This window comes from Theropithecus gelada, chromosome 2 (assembly GCF_003255815.1).
Source record: "Theropithecus gelada isolate Dixy chromosome 2, Tgel_1.0, whole genome shotgun sequence".
Lineage (NCBI taxonomy): Eukaryota > Metazoa > Chordata > Mammalia > Primates > Cercopithecidae > Theropithecus > Theropithecus gelada.
The window spans coordinates 101,560,211-101,579,609 of NC_037669.1; the positions used below are offsets into that span (position 1 = coordinate 101,560,211).

Genomic DNA, 19,399 nt, shown 5'->3' on the forward strand with positions numbered 1-19,399 from the left:
ATCTGCATATAAATGAGAAGTGAAGACATGGGAATGATGAGATGTTCCCAAGAGATTGTGGCAAACATACGTGAGTTTAAGTACCATTCTGCCACTCATTAGTAATGTGATCTTGGAAAATTTAACTTTGATGCTCTGGTATCTTATTTATATATTAGATATAATACTTCACCGGTACAGTGATAGTTAATGTAATAATGCATGAAAATTGCTTAATCCAGAGTCTGAACTACAGTGGAGTCTCAGTAAATGCTAGTGCTGTTGAAGTTGTTACTATTGTTATTATTCTGAAAACAAAAGATAGAGTGCCAATATTCACAATCATGTATGGGAGAAGCTGAGAAAGGAGAGACTGAGAAGAAGACAGAAAGTTAGGAAAACCAAGAGAGTGTCATGGTAGCCAAAGAGAGACAGTATTTTAAGGAGGAAGTTGTCAAAACAGTCAATAGGTCCATCAAGATAAGAACTGATATGGGCCTGGACAATATAGTGGTACATTGTCTCTACAAAAATTTTTTTCAAAACCAGTCGAGTGTGGTGACATGTGTCTGTAGCCCAGCTAGTAGGGAGGCTGAAGTGGGAGAATTGCTTGAGCCCAGGAGACAGAGGTTGCAGTGAGCAGAGATTACACCATTGCACTCTAGTCTGGGTGACAGTGATACCCTCTCTCATAAAAGAAAAAGAAAAAGAAAAAGAAAAAGAAAAAAGAGATAAGAGCTGAGAAGGGCCCCCTGACTTTAGCCACAAGGTGATCTCTTGTATCCCTGCAAGGAAGCATTTTAGTGAGATAGGAGGGCAAAATCCAAGCTTCAAAGACTGAAGAGTGACTAGAAACAGTGAGCAGAAGTAAGTCCTTTTTTAAAAGCCAGCAGAGAACAGAAGGAGAGAGGAGGGAAGACCTGGATGGGCCCTGCATCAAGGGAGAGTTTTTAAAGTTGAAGGAAAGTTAAGCATCTTTAAATGCTGATAGGAAAGAGCTGGCAGACAAGGAGAGAGAGAAAAATGAGGTAGCTATGAGATAAGACCTTAAGCAGAGGGAAAGGAGTGGTCCTTAGAATGTGGGATGATACCTCTCATGTTGTAACAGAAGGGACAGAGGAAAAAAGGCTGCAGATGCAGGTGAGTTGGAGGTTTGATGGCATGAAGCTGACAGAGTTCTGTTTTTCTCCATGAACTAGGAAATGTGGTCATTGGCTCACTGCAAAAGAAGACAGGGAATAGTGAGAAAAAGAGTGTATTTGAAACCTCAGACTAGAAGAAACTGCTGACTAGGGATACCATATGATTCCCAGGCAATACTGAGTTTCCCCATCACCCCTCAGCAGTTCAGGGGAACGGTTCTAGGTTGACTTAGGCTTGGGATTTAGGATAAGGGTGAGGAGTGGCTAAAATTGTGGACCACAGGTCTGATATGGACAGAAGTGTTCAGCCATAGACTGAACCTGGAGGTCCCAATGAAATTGGAGGTTCCAGTGAAATTCTCCAATTATCTGGAGCTCTCCAGTAACTTGGAGGTCCAAATGGAATTCAAACAGGGGGAGAAATGTTGACAATGTTGATAAATAAAAGGTTGTGATAAGAAAGTAGCATGAGACTTAAGATAAAATAGATTATGAACCAAAGTCTTTGATGAATATGGGAGAGTGCCTGGAGCTCAGTGGTCCTGGAAATGAGGAGAGAAGGCAGCATGGCTAAATCTGGTGGTAGGGGTAGGATGGTACAAAGTGGTGAAGAAGCAATGACATAGAAGCACATGGGGGGCAAAGACATAGCCACCTGGAGGAGGGTGGAATAAACAGCCTCCCCTGAGAGCATTGCAGGGGAATGGGTTCTTGGGAGGAGCCAAGTGTGAGTTCAGGGAAAAGCCAGATATGAGAGTGGGAGGGGGGCTGTTCTGACAATCAAAATGGGACAGATGAGAGGGACAGGACCAGTGGGCAAGCTGTCACCTCTCTGTGGTTATGTCCACTCTTATAAGAGTATAAATACTTCCTGAAGAAGAATGAGAAGATGGAATTCCCCATTGGATCCCTCGAAACTAACAACTTTCGTCGCTTTACTCCGGAGTCACTGGTGGAGATAGAGAAGCAAATTGCTGCCAAGCAGGCAGCAAAGAAAGTCAGAGAGAAGCACAGGGAGCAGAAGGACCAAGAAGAGAAGACTCGGCCACAGCTAGACTTGAAAGCCTGCAACCAGCTGCCCAAGTTCTATGGTGAGCTCCCAGCAGAACTGATCGGGGAGCCCCTGGAGGATCTAGACACCTTCTACAGCACACACCGGGTAAGAGCTACCAGTAGGAATGTCTGGTCTCAGCTCTTGGAGAGGAAGTCGTGGTCCCACCCAGTCCAGGAAGTCCTCCTGAACCCTGGGTGATGTAGTCTACTAAAGACTCTGTTAACAACAAAAAAACCATATCTAACTTCTTTGATGATCTCTTTGAATTTTTATGACATTTATGATAGAAACTAACTAAACCTAGATCTTCAAAAGCAGATAACTGCTGCAGAGCTTTCAGGGAAAGTTAGCTGTTCCCTTGGATGAGCTCTGGCCTGGGGCTTCCAGATGAGTTGGCTCTCTTTGCAGGTGGAGAGCACACATCTTGAGGTTGGGGGAGGAGTATGGGGATGAGGACAGAAAGCAGGATGATTTAAGCCAGTGGTCCTCAACTATGATCTTGGAACCCCTGGTGTACCCAAAACTCTTTTAGTGGGTTTATAAAATCAAAACTATTTTATAACAATACTTGGACGTAATTTGTCTTTTTCACACACATTCTCTTATCATCATACATTGGTGAATATAGAGGCTATTGATGGGGGATGATGTCATCACTCTAACAGCTACTGGAATGTGTGCTTGTATATTCCCGTGTTTTAAAATTTCCTGAGTTTTAAATTTCTAATATGAGGTATATATACACACATATGATATGTATGTATGTGTGTATAAGCATATATACATATATATTAATTTCTAATATGATATACCTATATATGGCATAAACAAAAAGGTATTAACATAAACAAAATTATTTGGGGTCCTCAATAAGGTTTGAGAGTAATAATCCCTGAAATCAAAAAGTTTGAGAATCACTAAACAAGAGCTTCTTCATGACGATGATCTCACCTATGTTGTATTTGAGATGTTCTATAGAACCAAAAAATGGTGAATGCATGTTTGGGATTTAGGAGAACAGGAACCAGCCATCTCAAATATGGCTAGCAGAGTAAATAAAAAGGCACTGAATATCTTTCTTCCTCCTCTCCCATGCCAAGAGTTCATATACTCCTAAATGCTCAGAGGGAGAAGACAGGAGAGGGTTTAAGAGGCAAAGACATAGGAGGTGGAGACAGAAGAAACAATGCAAAACAAGGATGGTTCTCTAGTCAGAAGAGAAATTAAATGCAACCAGAACTTCACCATCTTGCTGCCAGAATCCTCCCCTGGGCATAATACATCTTACCAGCCTGAGGATCGGCTGTCTGTCCATGAAGCACCCTCAGTGGGCCCATCTTGGTGCACTGTCAGTCCCAGAGACCAGGATCTTGCTGAGAGGGTGAGGATATGGCTTTTAGTCCTTGATCCTCTCTACCTCTCCGTACCTCCATTTGGCTGTCATTGACCTGTGGTTCCGAGAGCCCTTCTTGCTCATGAGCCTGAGATAATGCCACTCATGTTTAAAAATATGGTTGTATAAGGAATCTTGTTTCTCATTGGAGGTCCACTTTCTGTTTTGTTTTGTTTTAGACATTTATGGTGCTGAACAAAGGGAGGACCATTTCCCGGTTTAGTGCCACTCGGGCCCTGTGGCTATTCAGTCCTTTCAACCTGATCAGAAGAACGGCCATCAAAGTGTCTGTCCACTCATATCCTTTGCACAATTGCCTCTTCCACGTGTTAGAATCAGACTTTGCCCACCGTGTCTAGTACCTTCTTTAGAGGTTAACAACAGAGCCCTTATCCAATTGAATCCCAAAAGGACAATGAGGTTATTAGATTGAAAAAATGGCCTGTGCCTTTAATATGTCCCACACCCCAAAGCAGTCCCAAGACACAGAGGAAGTGTTCATGCAACACACAGGTGGTTTGGATCCACCTCAGACTAATCTAGACACACCTGTGGATGCACAATTTGAAAAAAGCCCTCTTTATGAGGGGAGGTTTGCTGATGTCCCCAGACACATTCTTACCACGGTATGTGGTCCATTCTCCCCACAACACAACAGGCAGTAAGAGGGCCCAAACCTTCTTTGGGCAGATGAGATAGGCGTGGGTTGTTACTCTGTGCCATAACCATGGCAAAAGAGCAGCACCTCCTAGAGGGCAAGGAAAGCAGACCATGATGGGAAGAGCACACACAGTCTCAATGAGACTTCATTGATCATGGGGCACTGTTAACATCACAAGTTACTCAAAAACTCCTAGCAGATTTAAAATGTCAATAATCCGCGCTTCATGCCGTACAAGACTGTAATGATTAGAGACACATTGGTCAAATGTCTACTATACGAATTGTTTTAGGTAGTGTCAGAAGCTGCCTTCAGGGGATTTTGCAAGGCAAGCCAAACTAGTAGAGAAAAGAAACTTTGGTTTGTTTTCCTAAGATCTTCCTGGGTAGTCCTAATGGAAAGATCCTAATGACCTAAGATCCTTGATCATTGGAAGGACTGGAAGTTCCTTATGACAAATTTAGCCCTGGCTTGCAGGAGATTGATGTGCAAGAATACACCTGCCTCAGTTGCCTGACAAATGGTAACCAGCCTTTTCTTAGAAGGCATCAGTAAAAAAGAGCTCTACCCTGCTCCCTAACTCTGAGGCAGATTGTTGGATTTCTGGACAGTTCTCATTGAGCTAGTAACCTTGGCACAGTCATCTAGCTGCACACTCAACATGAAGCTGCACGGTTGATGAAGTTGCATTACGTTTTCTCTTTTTACATTTTTGTCTTTATGGCTAGCCAGCAAGAATTACGTTTTCTGAGCTGAATCTTGAATTTTCAGATTCTACAGAAGGATATTTAATGACAATAGCAGTCTCCCACTTGCTAAATACTTCCTAAGTGTCAACACCATCATCAGTTCAAAGTAGAGATTACCATCCCCATTCTACAGATAATGAAACTGACACACAGAGGCATTAAGTAAATTATCCAAGACTATGTACCTAGTTAAGAAGTCCAGCCTGCATCCTGCATAGAGCAGTATCTGCAGTGAGGAAGTAGGCAGTTAATGGAAAGTAATCAGGATAATTATTCTCTCAATGTGTCATCTCTGCTTGGGTAGTTATTGCTTTTTCAAAATATATACAATTACATGGAAATTACAAATAAAGAGAAATCACAAACGTACAAACTCCTCTATATGGATTCTGGTTGAATTACATCTGGATAAGTAAAAAACAGCTAATTAGAAATAAAATCCCCTTAAAAGAACCAAGTGACCAGTGAATATTCTCTTCATCTTGAGATTTGATGAGTAAAATAATTGCTTGGTAGAGTCACAGCTGAACAGAAAAGCTGTTGAGGGGGTCTCTTCCTCACAAAAGTCTGCATTTAAATCTCATAAATTTGGTAACTCCAGCCCCAAAAGATACTAGAATTCTCAGGGCCCTATTATTAATATTTCACCAAAAATATAATTCTAATCACATTTGCTATGAATGTTTTCATAATTAATATTATACATAAGATATATTACTTTTAAAGGTTTGTAGAATTGGAGACATGATTTTAGTTTAATCCTTGGATTAACATTTCCCCCCTGTGAGCATACTTCCTAATTTAATTGTAAGTCAGCAGGAAAATGTGGTTTAATTAACAGAATTTTTCTTTTCAAAATAGATGTGTTCCTAAGTAACTAAAACCGGACACATCAAGGCATTTACAGAAAACGAAAATACATTTAAATACTTGCGCTCAAATTGAAAAATGAGTGTTGTACTCTCTCTGTAGGTCAAGCTTATCTTCAAGCTTTGTTTTTCCTTAAGAAGTACTGTTAGGAGCCCAGCTATTCCTAAGAAAAATGTCCAAGTGGGAACAATTTACCTTTAAATTCTCACCACCAACATTTCTTCCCTTCTATTTACCCCATTTACCCACCTTCCTTTCAATGTCTCCCTCCCTTTCTGGTGATCCCTTTGCCCATAGTCAGCTGTCAATATTTTCTACTCTGGCTATTCAGAGTTCTCCACTCCAGCCTAATTCTACTTGGGGTTTTCTTCCAGAGCCAGTATTTCACTTCCCTGTGCCTGCCTCCACCGTTCCTATCCGGAAGACCATTTCCTTGGTGGAACTGATCTCAACTAGGTTATGCAAACAATCTGATGAAACTAATTCCCATGAAAGTTTGTACCTCTTCACTTATCTCCAAGTTTCTAACTTCTCTTTGTCTTTTAGAATAAAAAAGACATTTGCCAGATGAAATTTCAGAACATTTTGTGTAGTGAAATGAAGACTTCGGGGCAGAAGGACATTTTGAAAAAGGGAGTCTGTTTCCTTCTATCTTGCTCAGAGTTTATCAGACAGATAGAGTTCACATCTCTGCAGCATGGTTGACTAGCTGCATGACCTGAGAAAAGTTATTTAACTTTTATTTTCTGTCAGCCTGCTTCTCAGCTTCAAAATGTAGATAATAATACCCACCTGTAGATTAGCTGTATTAGAAGTAACATGGGCAAAGTACTCAGCCTAGCTTAGGCACACTCAGTAAAGGTTAGTGGTCATTATGTGACAAGATCATAAAGCTAATACTAGCTAAGATTTATAAATGTAATTATTCAGCATCAAGGTGATCCTAGATGACATCACAGAGACTTGGTGATCTCAGATTTTCCTTAACACAGGCTTTTCAGGTGGTTCAGTTTATTTATTACGGTCACTATTTTGGTTAATTGTGTGTGCATGACCCGAACTGACCTTCCAGAGAAAATTGAGTGAGTAGATTTGCTATCATTATTGTACCTTCTCTTTTTGCTTTCTTTTCTTCCTTCACTTGGCAGTCTTTGTCTTTTATTTATCTTGCCATGACTCATGTGGGTAGTGCTGAATCTTATTGTCTATTTGTCTTTGTAATAACTAGGTCTCTCCTTCTATGAGCTTTGTTTCATAAACATACACGATTTTCAGTTTCAAGGAGAAACAGATTAGTGGTTCTCAACTTTGGCTGCATATTGCAATTTTTGGGGAGATTTTTTAAATGCCTGAGTCCCAGCCCCAGAAAGTCTAATTTCTAATTTCATTAGTCTAAGGTGGCCTGGTAAGATGAGTCCCCTCGCCCCCGACACACACACACACACACTCACTTGTTAGATGCACACATAAATTTATGCCTTAGAGAAGGTATGCTTTTGAGAAGGCCTACTGTGAAAGAGAGACAGGAGCAAAGCTGAGACAGAACTAAGAACAAATGGCTCTGGAGTATATTTAGAAAATAATTCATAAATGAAGCTGTTTAAGTTATCAAGCTTCATATGCCTCAAAGGAATCTTAGTATTCCTGAGGTTATTCTATTTCCCTAGGTTAGTGGATGAAACCTCTGTAGTTTCTGAATGTGGAAACTTTCCAAAACCACTCCATATCCACACATCTGGGAGGGATACTCTCACTCCAGCTTGAACCTAACATACCTTTGGGTATAATAACAGGTGCTTTGCAGAGCTTTCTTTTCTTTCTTTTCTTTTTTTTTTTTTTTTTGCTAACCATAACAGTAATGCATGCCACAACAGAAAATATGTTATATTTTTATTAATAGATTAAAGGAAAAGAATCACATAGTCTTCTTAATTGATGCTAAAAGTCATTTGATAAAATTTAATTTCCATTTATAATTTTAAATTCTTAGAAAAGTTGGAATAGAAAGGAATAAATGTGGCACATATACGACATGGAATACTATGCAGCCATAAAAAAGGATGAGTTCATGTCCTTTGCAGGGACATGGATGAAGCTGGAAACCATCATTCTCAGCAAACTAACACAAGAACAGAAAACCAAACACTGCATTTTCTCACTCGTAAGTGGGAGTTGAACAATGAGAACACATGAACACAGGGAGGAGAACATCACACACCGGGCCTATTGAGGGGTAGGGGGGCTAGGGGAGGGATAGCATTAGGAGAAATACCTAGTGTAGATGACGGGTTAATGGGTGCAGCAAACCACCATGGCACGTGTATACCTATGTAACAAACCTACACGTTCTGCACATGTACACCAGAACTTAAAGTAAAATAATTTTTAAAAAGGGAATTGCATCACCCTGAGAAAGGATATTCATTGTTTTAAAGTATCAAGCATCATACTTAATTGTGAACATGGAACGCTTTCCCTTTGAGATCAAAAGAAAAAAAAACCAAAGATGTCTGTTCTTCTCATTTCCACTTTGTAACAGAAGTCTTAGCCAGCATAGTAAAGAAAAGGAAAAAAAGTGCAAGAAGAAGAAAAGTACCAAAGATGTAATTTACAGATAATAAGATTGTATACATAAAATATCCAACATAACATACAAGAATTAATAAAAGAGTATAGTAAGGTAGCTGGGTACAAATTAACATACATAAATCAATTGTATATATACACTAGCAACAAATAGAAAATAGTACCATTTCATTTACACTGGCATTTTAAAATGTCAAGTATCTAGGAATAAGATTATCAAAGTATGAGCAAGATGTCTATAAGGAAAATTATAATAAGTGTTGTGCAAAATTTTTAAAGAAAACCAAATCAGTGGGGAGACATGTTCTCAGATTCAAAGTCTCAATATTGTAGACTCCCCAAAATGACTAATAAATTTAATATGATCCTCAAATCAATATTTCAACAGGCTTCTTTTGGTATTACTTGACAAACTTTAAACTTTAAATTTTCTTCCTCAAAAGTTTACATGAAATTTTAAAGAGCAAATTATAGCCAAGAAACTTTTGAGGAAGAAATACAAAGTGGGAGAACTCATTCTACTGGATGTCAAGATTTACTATAAAGCTCTAATTGAAACAGTGTGCCATTGGTGTAAGATTGGTCAGAACAATGTAACAGAATAGACAGTCCATAAACAGACCAACACATATATAAACATCTAATGTGTGAAAAGGTGGCACCCCAGAACAGTAGGGAAAAGGTGGTCTTCAAAAAGTGATGCTGAAGAATTAGGAATCCCACTGGAAAAACTACATTAAACATGCAACTTTGCGCCACACACAATAATCAATTCTAGGTAGATCAACATCTCACTTTCTTTGTGAAATATAAATACATAAAGCTCTTTTTTTTTTATTATACTTGAAGTTCTGGAGTACATGTGCAGAAAGTGCAGGTTTGTTACATAGATATACACATGCCATGGTGGTTTGCTGCACCCATCAACCCATCATCTGCATTAGGTATTTCTCCTAATGCTCTCTCTCCCCTAGCCCCCCATCCCTCAACAGGCCCTGGTGTGTGATGCTCCCCTCCCTGTGTCCATGTGTTCTCATTGTTCAACTCCCACTTACGAGTGAGAAAATGCAGTGTTTGGTTTTCTGTTCTCGTGTTAGTTTGCTGAGAATGATGGTTTCCAGCTTCATCCATGTCCCTGCAAAGGACATGAATTCATCCTTTTTTATGGCTGCATAGTATTCTATGGTGTATATGTGCCACATTTTCTTTATTATTATTATTATTATTATTATTATTATTATACTTTAAGTTCTAGGGATGTGCCACATTTTCTTTATCCAGTCTATCACTGATGGACATTTGGTTGGTTCCAAGTCTTTGCTATTGTGAACAGTGCCCCAATAAACATATGTGTGCATGTGTCTTTATAGTAGAATAATTTGTAATCCTTTGGGTATATACCCAGTAATGGGATTGCTGGGTCAAATGGTATTTGTGGTTCTAGATCCTTGAGGAATCACCATACTGTCTTCCACAATGGTTGAACTAATTTCACTCCCACCAACAGCGTAAAAGCATTCCTATTTCTCCACATCCTCTCCAGCATCTGACTTTTTAATGATTGCCATTCTAACTGGTATGAGATGCCATCTCATTGTGGTTTTGATTTGCATTTCTCTAATGACCAGTGATGATGAGCTTTTTATCATATGCTTGTTGTCTGCATAAAAGTCTTCTTTTGAAAAGTGTCTGTTCATATCCTTTGCCCACTTTTTGGTGGGGTTGTTTGCTTTTTTTCTTGAAAATTTGTTTAAGTTCTTTGTAGATTCTGGATATTAGCCCTTTGTCAGATGAGTAGATTGCAAAAATTGTCTTCCATTCTGTAGGTTGCCTGTTCACTTTGACGATAGCTTCTTTTGCTGTGCAGAAGCTCTTTAGTTTAATTCGATTCTATTTGTCCATTTTGGCTTTTGTTGCCATTGCTTTTGATGTATTAGTCATGAAGCCTTTGCCCATGCCTATGTCCTGAATGGTATTGCCTAGGTTTTCTTCTAGGGTTTTTATGGTTTTAGGTCTTATGTTTAAGTATTTAATCTACCTTGAGTTAACTTTTATACAAGGTGTAAGGAAGGGATCCAGTTTTCTGCATAAGGCTAGCCATTTTTCCCCACACCATTTATTAAATAGCGAATCCTTTCCCCATTGCTTGTTTTTGTCAGGTTTGTCAAAGATCAGATGGTTGTAGATGGGTGGTGTTACTTCTGAGGCCTATGTTCTGTTCCATTGGTCTATATATCTGTTTTGGTACCAGTACCATGCTATTTTGGTTACTGTAGCTTTGTAGTACAATTTGAAGTCAGGCAGCATGATGCCTCCAACTTTGTTCTTTTTGCTTAGGATTTTCTTGGCTATGTGGGCTCTTTTTTGGTTCCATATGAAATTTAAAGTAGATTTTTCTAATCCTATGAAGAAAATCAGTGGCAGCTTGATGGGGATAGCATTGAATCTATAAATTTGGGCAGTATGACCATTTTCATGATATTGATTCTTCCTATCCATGAGCATGGAATATTTTTCCATTTATTTGTGTCCTCTCTTATTTCCTTGAGCAGTTGTTTTTAGTTCTCCTTGAAGAAGTCCTTCACATTCCTTGTAAGTTGTATTCCTAGGTATTTTATTCTCTTTGTAGCAACTGTGAATGGAAGTTCACTCATGATTTGGCTGTTTGTCTGTTACTGTTATATAGGAATGCTTGTGATTTTTGCACACTGATTTTGTATCCTGAGACTTTGCTGAAGTTGCTTATCAGCTTAAGGAGATTTTGGGCTGAGATGATGGGGTTTTCTAAATATACAATAATGTCATCTGCAAACAGAGACAATTTGACTTCCTCTTTTCCTATTTGAATATTCCTTTTTTCTTTCTCTTGCCTGATTGCCCTGGCCAGAACTTCCAATACTATGTTGAATAGGAGTGGTGAGACAGGGCATCCTTGTCTTGTGCTGGTTTTCAAAGGAAATGCTTCCAGTTTTTGCCCATTCAGTATGATATTGGCTAGGTGTTTGTCATAAATAGCTCTTATTATTTTGAGATATATTCCATCATACCCAGTTTATTGAGAGTTTTTAGTATGAAGGGGTGTTGAATTTTGTCGAAGGCCTTTTCTGCATCTATTGAGATAATCATGTGGGTTTTGTTTTTGTGATGGATTACACTTATTGACTTGCATATGTTGAACCAGCTTTGATCCCAGGTATGAAGCCAACTTGATCATGGTGGATAAGCTTTTTGAAAGGAAAAAACAAAGAGGAATATCTTTATGACCTCAGATTAAGGAAAACTTTATTACATATGACACAAGAAGCACTAACTATAGAGGGAAAAACTGATACATTTTAGTATACTACAATTAAGAATGTTCATCAGAAGACAACTTTAAGAGCGTGAAAAAGCAAGTGCTTATATTCAGAGTAATGAACCCTACAAATCAATTAGAAAAATGTCAGAACAACCACTTGTAAAATAGCACAAAATTTGAATAGGCACTTTACAAAAGTGGAAATCCAAATGGCCATAAACATATGAAAGTATTCTTAACCTTTTTTTAAATCAAAGAGATGCAAATTGAAATCATACTGAAATATTATTACATGTTCATCATAGAAGGGAAATTTTTTAAAGTGTCACAATACCAAGTATTGGGAATGACACGGAGCAACAGAAACTCACACACTGCTAGTGGGAGTGTAAATTTGGACAACCTCTTTGGAAAGCATTGGGCATTATCTGGTAAAGGTGAAAGCACACATATACCGTATTCCTCTATTACACTCTTAACATACCTGTGTTTAACAGAAATATGTAATTGTGGCCACCAGAATACAGTTACAAGAAAGTTTATGAACATTTGCCCATAAAAACTCCAAACCAGAAACCACTCAAATGTCCATAAACTTTGAGTACGTTAACTATTTCTGTTACATTCTAAAATAAGAAAATGTACAGCAATAAAAATGAATGAACTTTAGTCCTGCACAACAATAAGGATGAGTCTTAAGAATGTAATATTGAACAAAAAAGGCCAAATGCAAAGGATTATATAAACATGATTCATTTATATAAAATTTGAAATCAGGCAAAACTAAACTATTTTGTTTAGGAATGCATACTTATGAAGTAAAAAACATCAATAAAGTAAGGCAAGAAAAAGTACCAAAAATTAGGAGAATAGTAGCCTCCAGGGCAGAAGAAGGAGGATGTAATTGGAAAGGGGCTGGTAAAGTGTTGGTCATATTCCATTTTATGGCATGGGTAGTTGTCACACAAGCTACTATGGAGTGAATTGTGTCCCCTCAAAATTCAAATGTTGAAACTAACCCCCTATGTTGCTATGTTGGAGATTGGGCCTTTAAGGAGGTGACTGAGGTTAAATGAAGTCACAAGAGTAGAGCCCTTAAGTGGTAGAACTGGTGTCCTTATAAGAGAAAGAGACAGTCTTCTCCCCTTCGTGTGAGAACACAAGGACAAAGCAGTCATCTATAAGCTAGAAAGAGAGTCTTTCCCAGACCCGACTATGCTGACATCCCAATCTCAGGCTTTAACCTCCAGATTTTTGAGAAAATAAATTTCTGTTGCATAAGCCACCCGTCTATGATAGTTTGTTACGGCATCAAGGGCTGATTAATACATAAGCATTTGTTTTAAAATAATTAATTCATGTTTTATGTACATTTTTATTATACATGTTACATATCATAATAAAAACTTAATAATTTTTAAAATAAATGACCATTGCATTAATGCTGAACACTGAAAATATAAATCAGAAGATGGTAACTAGGTAGAGAAATCACAAAATCATAAAATTATATTTAATATAGTTGAGATTATATAGCATGTAAAATGTCTATGCTTCTTCCGAACTTTTAATGCAAAACACTTTTTTCAAAATGAGTTATTTGGGAGTTATCCGGAGATTCTGGTTAAATATGGAAGATAGAATGCATATGTTTTACCCCACCCTCTCAAAATGCCAATAGAATGACAGCATGGGGAAAAGAACAGTATAAATATACAAGAACAAAGAGAAAGAGAATGGAAAACACAGAGAACAGAGAACAAATGATGTCAAAACAATTGGAAGACCAGAAATGGGCAGAGAAGTGCTAAATCACTTAACAGATCAGGGCTAGTTAAACCACGGTGCCTCCAGAGGGGGATAAAAATGAGAATAAAGGCATTTTACCCCCTACAAGCCCCAGAGGCCCTGCAAGTGTTGACATGATACAAATAGCAAGAAATGGAAGCAGAAAGAGAAAAGAACCTGGGAGTAGAGTATGTTCACTTATTGCTGTTTCTATAATAACAAGAAGTTAAAGAGTATTATTTAAAGTTGACAGATCGAGAAATGGACAAAATGATTATATTTGACAGTACAAAGGTAAGCATAAAAAAAAGATATTATTAAATACAGTCAGATGATGGATAAAACAGAGAGGAAAGGAAAGAGAATCACCAAACTGAAATAAGAGATTTTGTTTCAAGAACTAGCACACTAAGGACAATGCATTACATGGTTTTAATTATAATTAAAAATTTATAATAAGTTTTTACTTATAAAGATAACCACTAGGATAAAGATACAAACTCTTTAGTAATCTATATATTTGTAACAAATAATATGACAAACTCTAAATACTGGAAGAATTGTACATCAAAAAATAAAAAGCAAACAAGATACGCCAAATAATGAAAAGGTGCAAAAGTGATTGGGGTTTCAGACCGTGAATATTAAATCATTATAACTAGGCTCAGACACATATTTATTAATCAAAGTAGGAACCATTACAATCAACACATTTTTGCCAATAAGACATGAGTTTGTTATTCCTGTAGCATAAAAGTCCATGCTTCGGGATTCAACAAACTCTTGGAAAGCATTTTCTGCATCCCGCTGGTTGTGGAAGTGTTTCACCTGCAAAAAGCTGTCGAGATGCTTGAACAAGTGGTCGTTGGTTGGTGAGAGGTCAGGTGAATATGGCAGATGAGGCAAAACTTCATAGCCCAATTTGCTCAACTTTTGAAGTAAGTGTTGATTGTGTGACATGCAGTCGGTTGTTGTGGAGAAGAATTGGGCCCTTTCTTTCTTTTTTTTTTTATACTTTAAGTTCTAGTGTACATGTGCATAACATGCAGGTTTGTTACATATGTATACTTGTGCCATGTTGCTGTGCTGCACCCATCAACTCGTCAGCACCCATCAACTCGTCCTTTACATCCGGTATAACTCCCAATGCCATCCCTCCCCACTCCCCCCTCCCCATAATAGGCCCCGGTGTGTGATGTTCCCCTTCCCGAGTACAAGTGATCTCATGGTTCAGTTCCCACCTATGAGTGAGAACATGCAGTGTTTGGTTTTCTGTTCTTGCGATAGTTTGCTGAGAATGATGGTTTCCAGCTGCATCCATGTCCCTACAAAGGACACAAACTCATCCTTTTTTATGGCTGCATAGTATTCCATGGTGTATATGTGCCACATTTTCTTAATCCAGTCTGTCACTGATGGACATTTGGGTTGATTCCAAGTCTTTGCTATTGTGAATAGTGCCGCAATGAACATACGTGTGCATGTGTCTTTATAGAAGCATGATTTATAATCCTTTGGGTATATACCCAGTAATGGGATGGCTGGGTCATATGGTACTTCTAGTTCTAGAGATCCTTGAGGAATCGCCATACTGTTTTCCATAATGGTTGAACTAGTTTACACTCCCACCAACAGTGTAAAAGTGTTCCTATTTCTCCACATCCTCTCCAGCACCTGTTGTTTCCTGACTTTTTAATGATTGCCATTCTAACTGGTGTGAGATGGTATCTCTTGTGGTTTTGATTTGCATTTCTCTGATGGCCAGTGATGACGAGCATTTTTTCATGTGTCTGTTGGCTGTATGCATGTCTTCTTTTGAGAAATGTCTGTTCATATCCCTTGCCCACTTTTTGATGGGGTTGTTTGTTTTTTTCTTGTAAATTTGTTTGAGTTCTTTGTAGGTTCTGGATATTAGCCCTTTGTCAGATGACTAGATTGCAAAAATTTTCTCCCATTCTGTAGGGAATGGGGAAAGGATTCCCTATTTAATAAATGGTGCTGGGAAAATTGGCCAGCCATAAGTAGAAAGCTGAAACTGGATCCTTTCCTTACTCCTTATACGAAAATTAATTCAAGATGGATTAGAGACTTAAATGTTAGACCTAATACCATAAAAACCCTAGAAGAAAACCTAGGTAATACCATTCAGGACATAGGCATGGGCAAGGACTTCATGTCTAAAACACCAAAAGCAATGGCAACAAAAGCCAAAATTGACAAATGGGATCTAATTAGACTAAAGAGCTTCTGCACAGCAAAAGAAACTACCATCAGAGTGAACAGGCCCTTTCTATTGACCAATGCTGGCTTCGGGCCTTGCAGTTTTCTGTGCATCTCATCAATTTGCTGAGCATACTTCTCAGATATAATGGCTTTGCTGGGATTCAGAAAGCTGTAGTGGATCAGACCGGCAGCAGACCACCAAGCAGTGACTATGACTTTTTTTGGTGCAAGTTGGGTTTTGGGAAGTGCTTTGGAGCTTCTTCTCAATCCAACCAGCAAGCTGGTCATTGCCGGTTGTCATGTAAAATTCACTTTTCATCGCACATCACAGTCTGATTAAGAAATAGTTCATTTTTGTTGCATAGAATAAGAGAAGACAAAACTTCAAAATGACGATTTTTTAAACATTTTTCCTTAGCTTATGAGGCACCCACTTATGGAGCTTTTTCACCTTTCCAATTTGCTTCAAATGACGAATGACCGTAGAACAGTCACGTTGCGTTCTTCGGCAACTTCTTGTGTAGTTGTAAGAGGATCAGCTCGGATGATTGCTCTCAACTGGTCATTGTCAGCTTCCAATGGCCAGCCACTACTCTCCTCATCTTCCAGGCTCTTTCCTTTGCAAAACTTCTTGAACCACCACTGCACTGTACCTTTGTTAGCAGTTCCTGGGCCAAATGCATTGCTGATGTTGAGTTGTCTCTGCTGCTTTACAACCCATTTTGAACTCAAATAAGAAAATTGCTAGAATTTGCTTTTTCTGTAACATAATTTCCATAGTCTAAAATAAATATAAAATAAACAGCAAGTAGTCATTAGCAAAAAAACGTAAAGTGAGAAATGAACATTAAAATGATGTATAACATAGCCACATTTATTTAAGAATGTATTCCAATATCAAACGGCAAATTTCAACAATGCAAAAACCACAATTACTTTTGTACCAACCTAATATTTTAAAAACTAAATACATCATATAAAATAATATAAACAAGCCAAGACTAAGCAAATCTGTCATGTCAATAAATATAAATGGATTTGACTCACCTATTTTTAAAAATGCCTATTACATTACAAAGCAATACCCAACTCTATGTTGAATAAGAAAGATACTCCTCATGGTGACACAGAAAGGCTAAAATTATAGAATTCGAAAGACATAAGCAAAGGCAAACAAAGAAAGCAGTATCCATGATCTTAATATTATAGAAACTGGAATTTAGGTCAAAAAGCATGAAATAGGACAAAAATTACACAGACATATTAATATTAAAGACATAACAGTAATCTATATCTTTGCAACAAATAAGATGGCAACAATATTTATAAATTAGAAATTATTAGAGTAGGAAGATAAATAAAAACATTGTAGGAATAGAAATTTTCAATTAATTTTAGCCAATAACAGATCAAATGTATTCAAAAGTATGTAAAGTTATAGATGACCTAGTAATATAATTAATATAATGTATCTGATTAATATATAGCAAACTACCTTCCCTACCAATAGAAAATGCACATCCTTTTCAAAAACACAAATAAATCAAACCAAATATTAAGCCATGACAAAAACCTCAATAAGCTCCAGAAAGTGGAAATAATATAGAAAACATTCTCTGACCACTTTGCAATAAAGTTAAAAAATAATAACCAAACTTAATAAAATGAGAGGACTTTCCACTTGATAATTTTTTTAAAATCTCTCTTAAAGAACTCTTGGACAAAAGACAAACTACAAGCTAAAATTATATAATTTCTAGGGAAGAAAAGATAAAAAACAGTTTAATAAAAACCTAGAGAGTGCAGTTAAAGACATACATATTCAGAGAATAATTCACAGCACCAAAGCATAGAATATTTATATCAGTAAAAGCTGAAAAGAAATTATTTAAAGACCTAACATAAAACTAGAAAAAGGATAACAAATGAAAGAAAGAAGTTAATAATTATAAAAAGCAATAAATTAGAAAATAGAAAAACAGTAGATCTAATAAATCCAAATGCTGTTTTAAAAATATGCACAAGACCTTTATACTAAAAAAAAAAAAAAAAGTATTATTGAGAGAAATTTTAAAGTACCCAAATGAATTAAAGGATGTCTCATGTGACTGGATTAGAAGATTCACAATTGTTAAAGTGTGAGTGCTGCCCAAATTAGTCTATAAATTCAATGACATTCCCAAAAAAATCCCAGCAGCAGCTGTTTTGTAGAAATTAACTGAACAGATTTCATTTGCATGGATGAAGCAAAGTTTATTTAACTATTTTACTATTGATAGACATTCATGTTTATCATAATTAACATAATCCTCATATTTTGCCACCACATATTAATTTTTTGGTGAATATTCTTACACATGTGTCTTCGTACACATAGTAGGAGCAAAATTAAGGGATGAATTTCTAGAAGTAGAATTGCCAGGTCAAAAGGGTGTACATTTTAATTTTTGAGATGTTGCCAAATTGTCTTCCAAAGTTGGATCCTTTCCATTCCCACTAATTATCAAATCCATTCTTTAAGAGATTTTGTATTAACTGAATTATTGACATAATTCCCTTTATATGCACACTATGAAAAATATAACATATACAAATCTACCTATATGGTCTCCAGCCTGGCGATTTGTGTGACAGGTATTGGATGATGTTCAGCATCCTTGGCCTCGTGGAAATAATCAGACTAGATTTTCTTTTTGAAATGCAAATTGATAATAGCCATTAGTTGTTTCCTATGTTGCTGAGAGCCCAGAGGAAGAGAATAAATGTCCTTGGGATAGACTGGGGCTCTGAAGATCATGCTGGATATTTGTGAAAAAGCATTAAATTGTAGCCAGTAAGGAATCAGAAACCAATCTTATTGCCATGTTCTTAACACAATCTTTTTCCTTGTCTTCCCTCCCTTCTATTATTCCTTGCTGAAACATTAGCTTTGCATAATTACCTGCTGATAATGGTAGGTCTATGCCTTTCTGTATGCCTGCCTATCTGTCTGCTTGTGGAAAGATAAAGATATATGTTCCATTTTCTAATCCCCTTTTTTGCCTAGGAGGAAACTAAAGGTTCTTCCTCAGATTGGGCACCAGAAGGTGAAGAGAGCAGAGGGTCAAAAATTGTTAAGAAGGGCAAGACCAGAACTTTCCTACTCTCCCCATGCCCTGGTTTAAGAGAGTCATTGAAGGGGCTCTTTGATGACCCTAGGACACTCATCACTAACCATATCAAAATTCTGGAAAACTTTGACAAATTATAGCAATTTGGTTGTAGGGAAGATAAATGTTTTCTCACCTGGAAAAGAACATGTGAAATGAAGCTGCATCTACTGCAGACGGGGAAGTGGGTGTTTAACACTGCATGCATAAAGTATTGATTTGTATCTTTTGAAATTTATGGAACTGTTATCATATTGTATGTGTGCTTTATCTGATGTTTTAAAATTATGTTTTTGAGATTTGCCCAAGTGGATACATGAAGACCTAATTCATTCATTTTTTATTGCCATATAGTATTCCATAAAGGTATTACTCTGTGTTTTCTCCTCAAAGTCAGTTTTCCTTTCTACATTTAGGTATTTCGATCTCCTAGAATTTATTTTTGTAGGTGTGTGGTATGAGATAGGCTTCCAATACTTTTCCATATGGATCATTCCAACATTATTT

General features: G+C 37.3%; 1 protein-coding gene across 3 annotated transcripts in view; it reads left to right on the forward strand.

Moving 5' to 3' along the window:
• Positions 1–2,010: 2,010 nt before the first annotated feature.
• The window catches only part of SCN10A (sodium voltage-gated channel alpha subunit 10), a 97,772-nt gene continuing 80,383 nt past the window's right edge, over positions 2,011–19,399 (forward strand). For all 3 annotated transcript variants that reach the window (XM_025376287.1, XM_025376288.1, XM_025376289.1), the window contains exons 1-3: positions 2,011–2,280; positions 3,748–3,875; positions 6,850–6,930. In XM_025376287.1, the coding sequence (XP_025232072.1) occupies positions 2,011–2,280; positions 3,748–3,875; positions 6,850–6,930 (479 nt within the window). The remainder of the gene's footprint in view (positions 2,281–3,747; positions 3,876–6,849; positions 6,931–19,399) is intronic.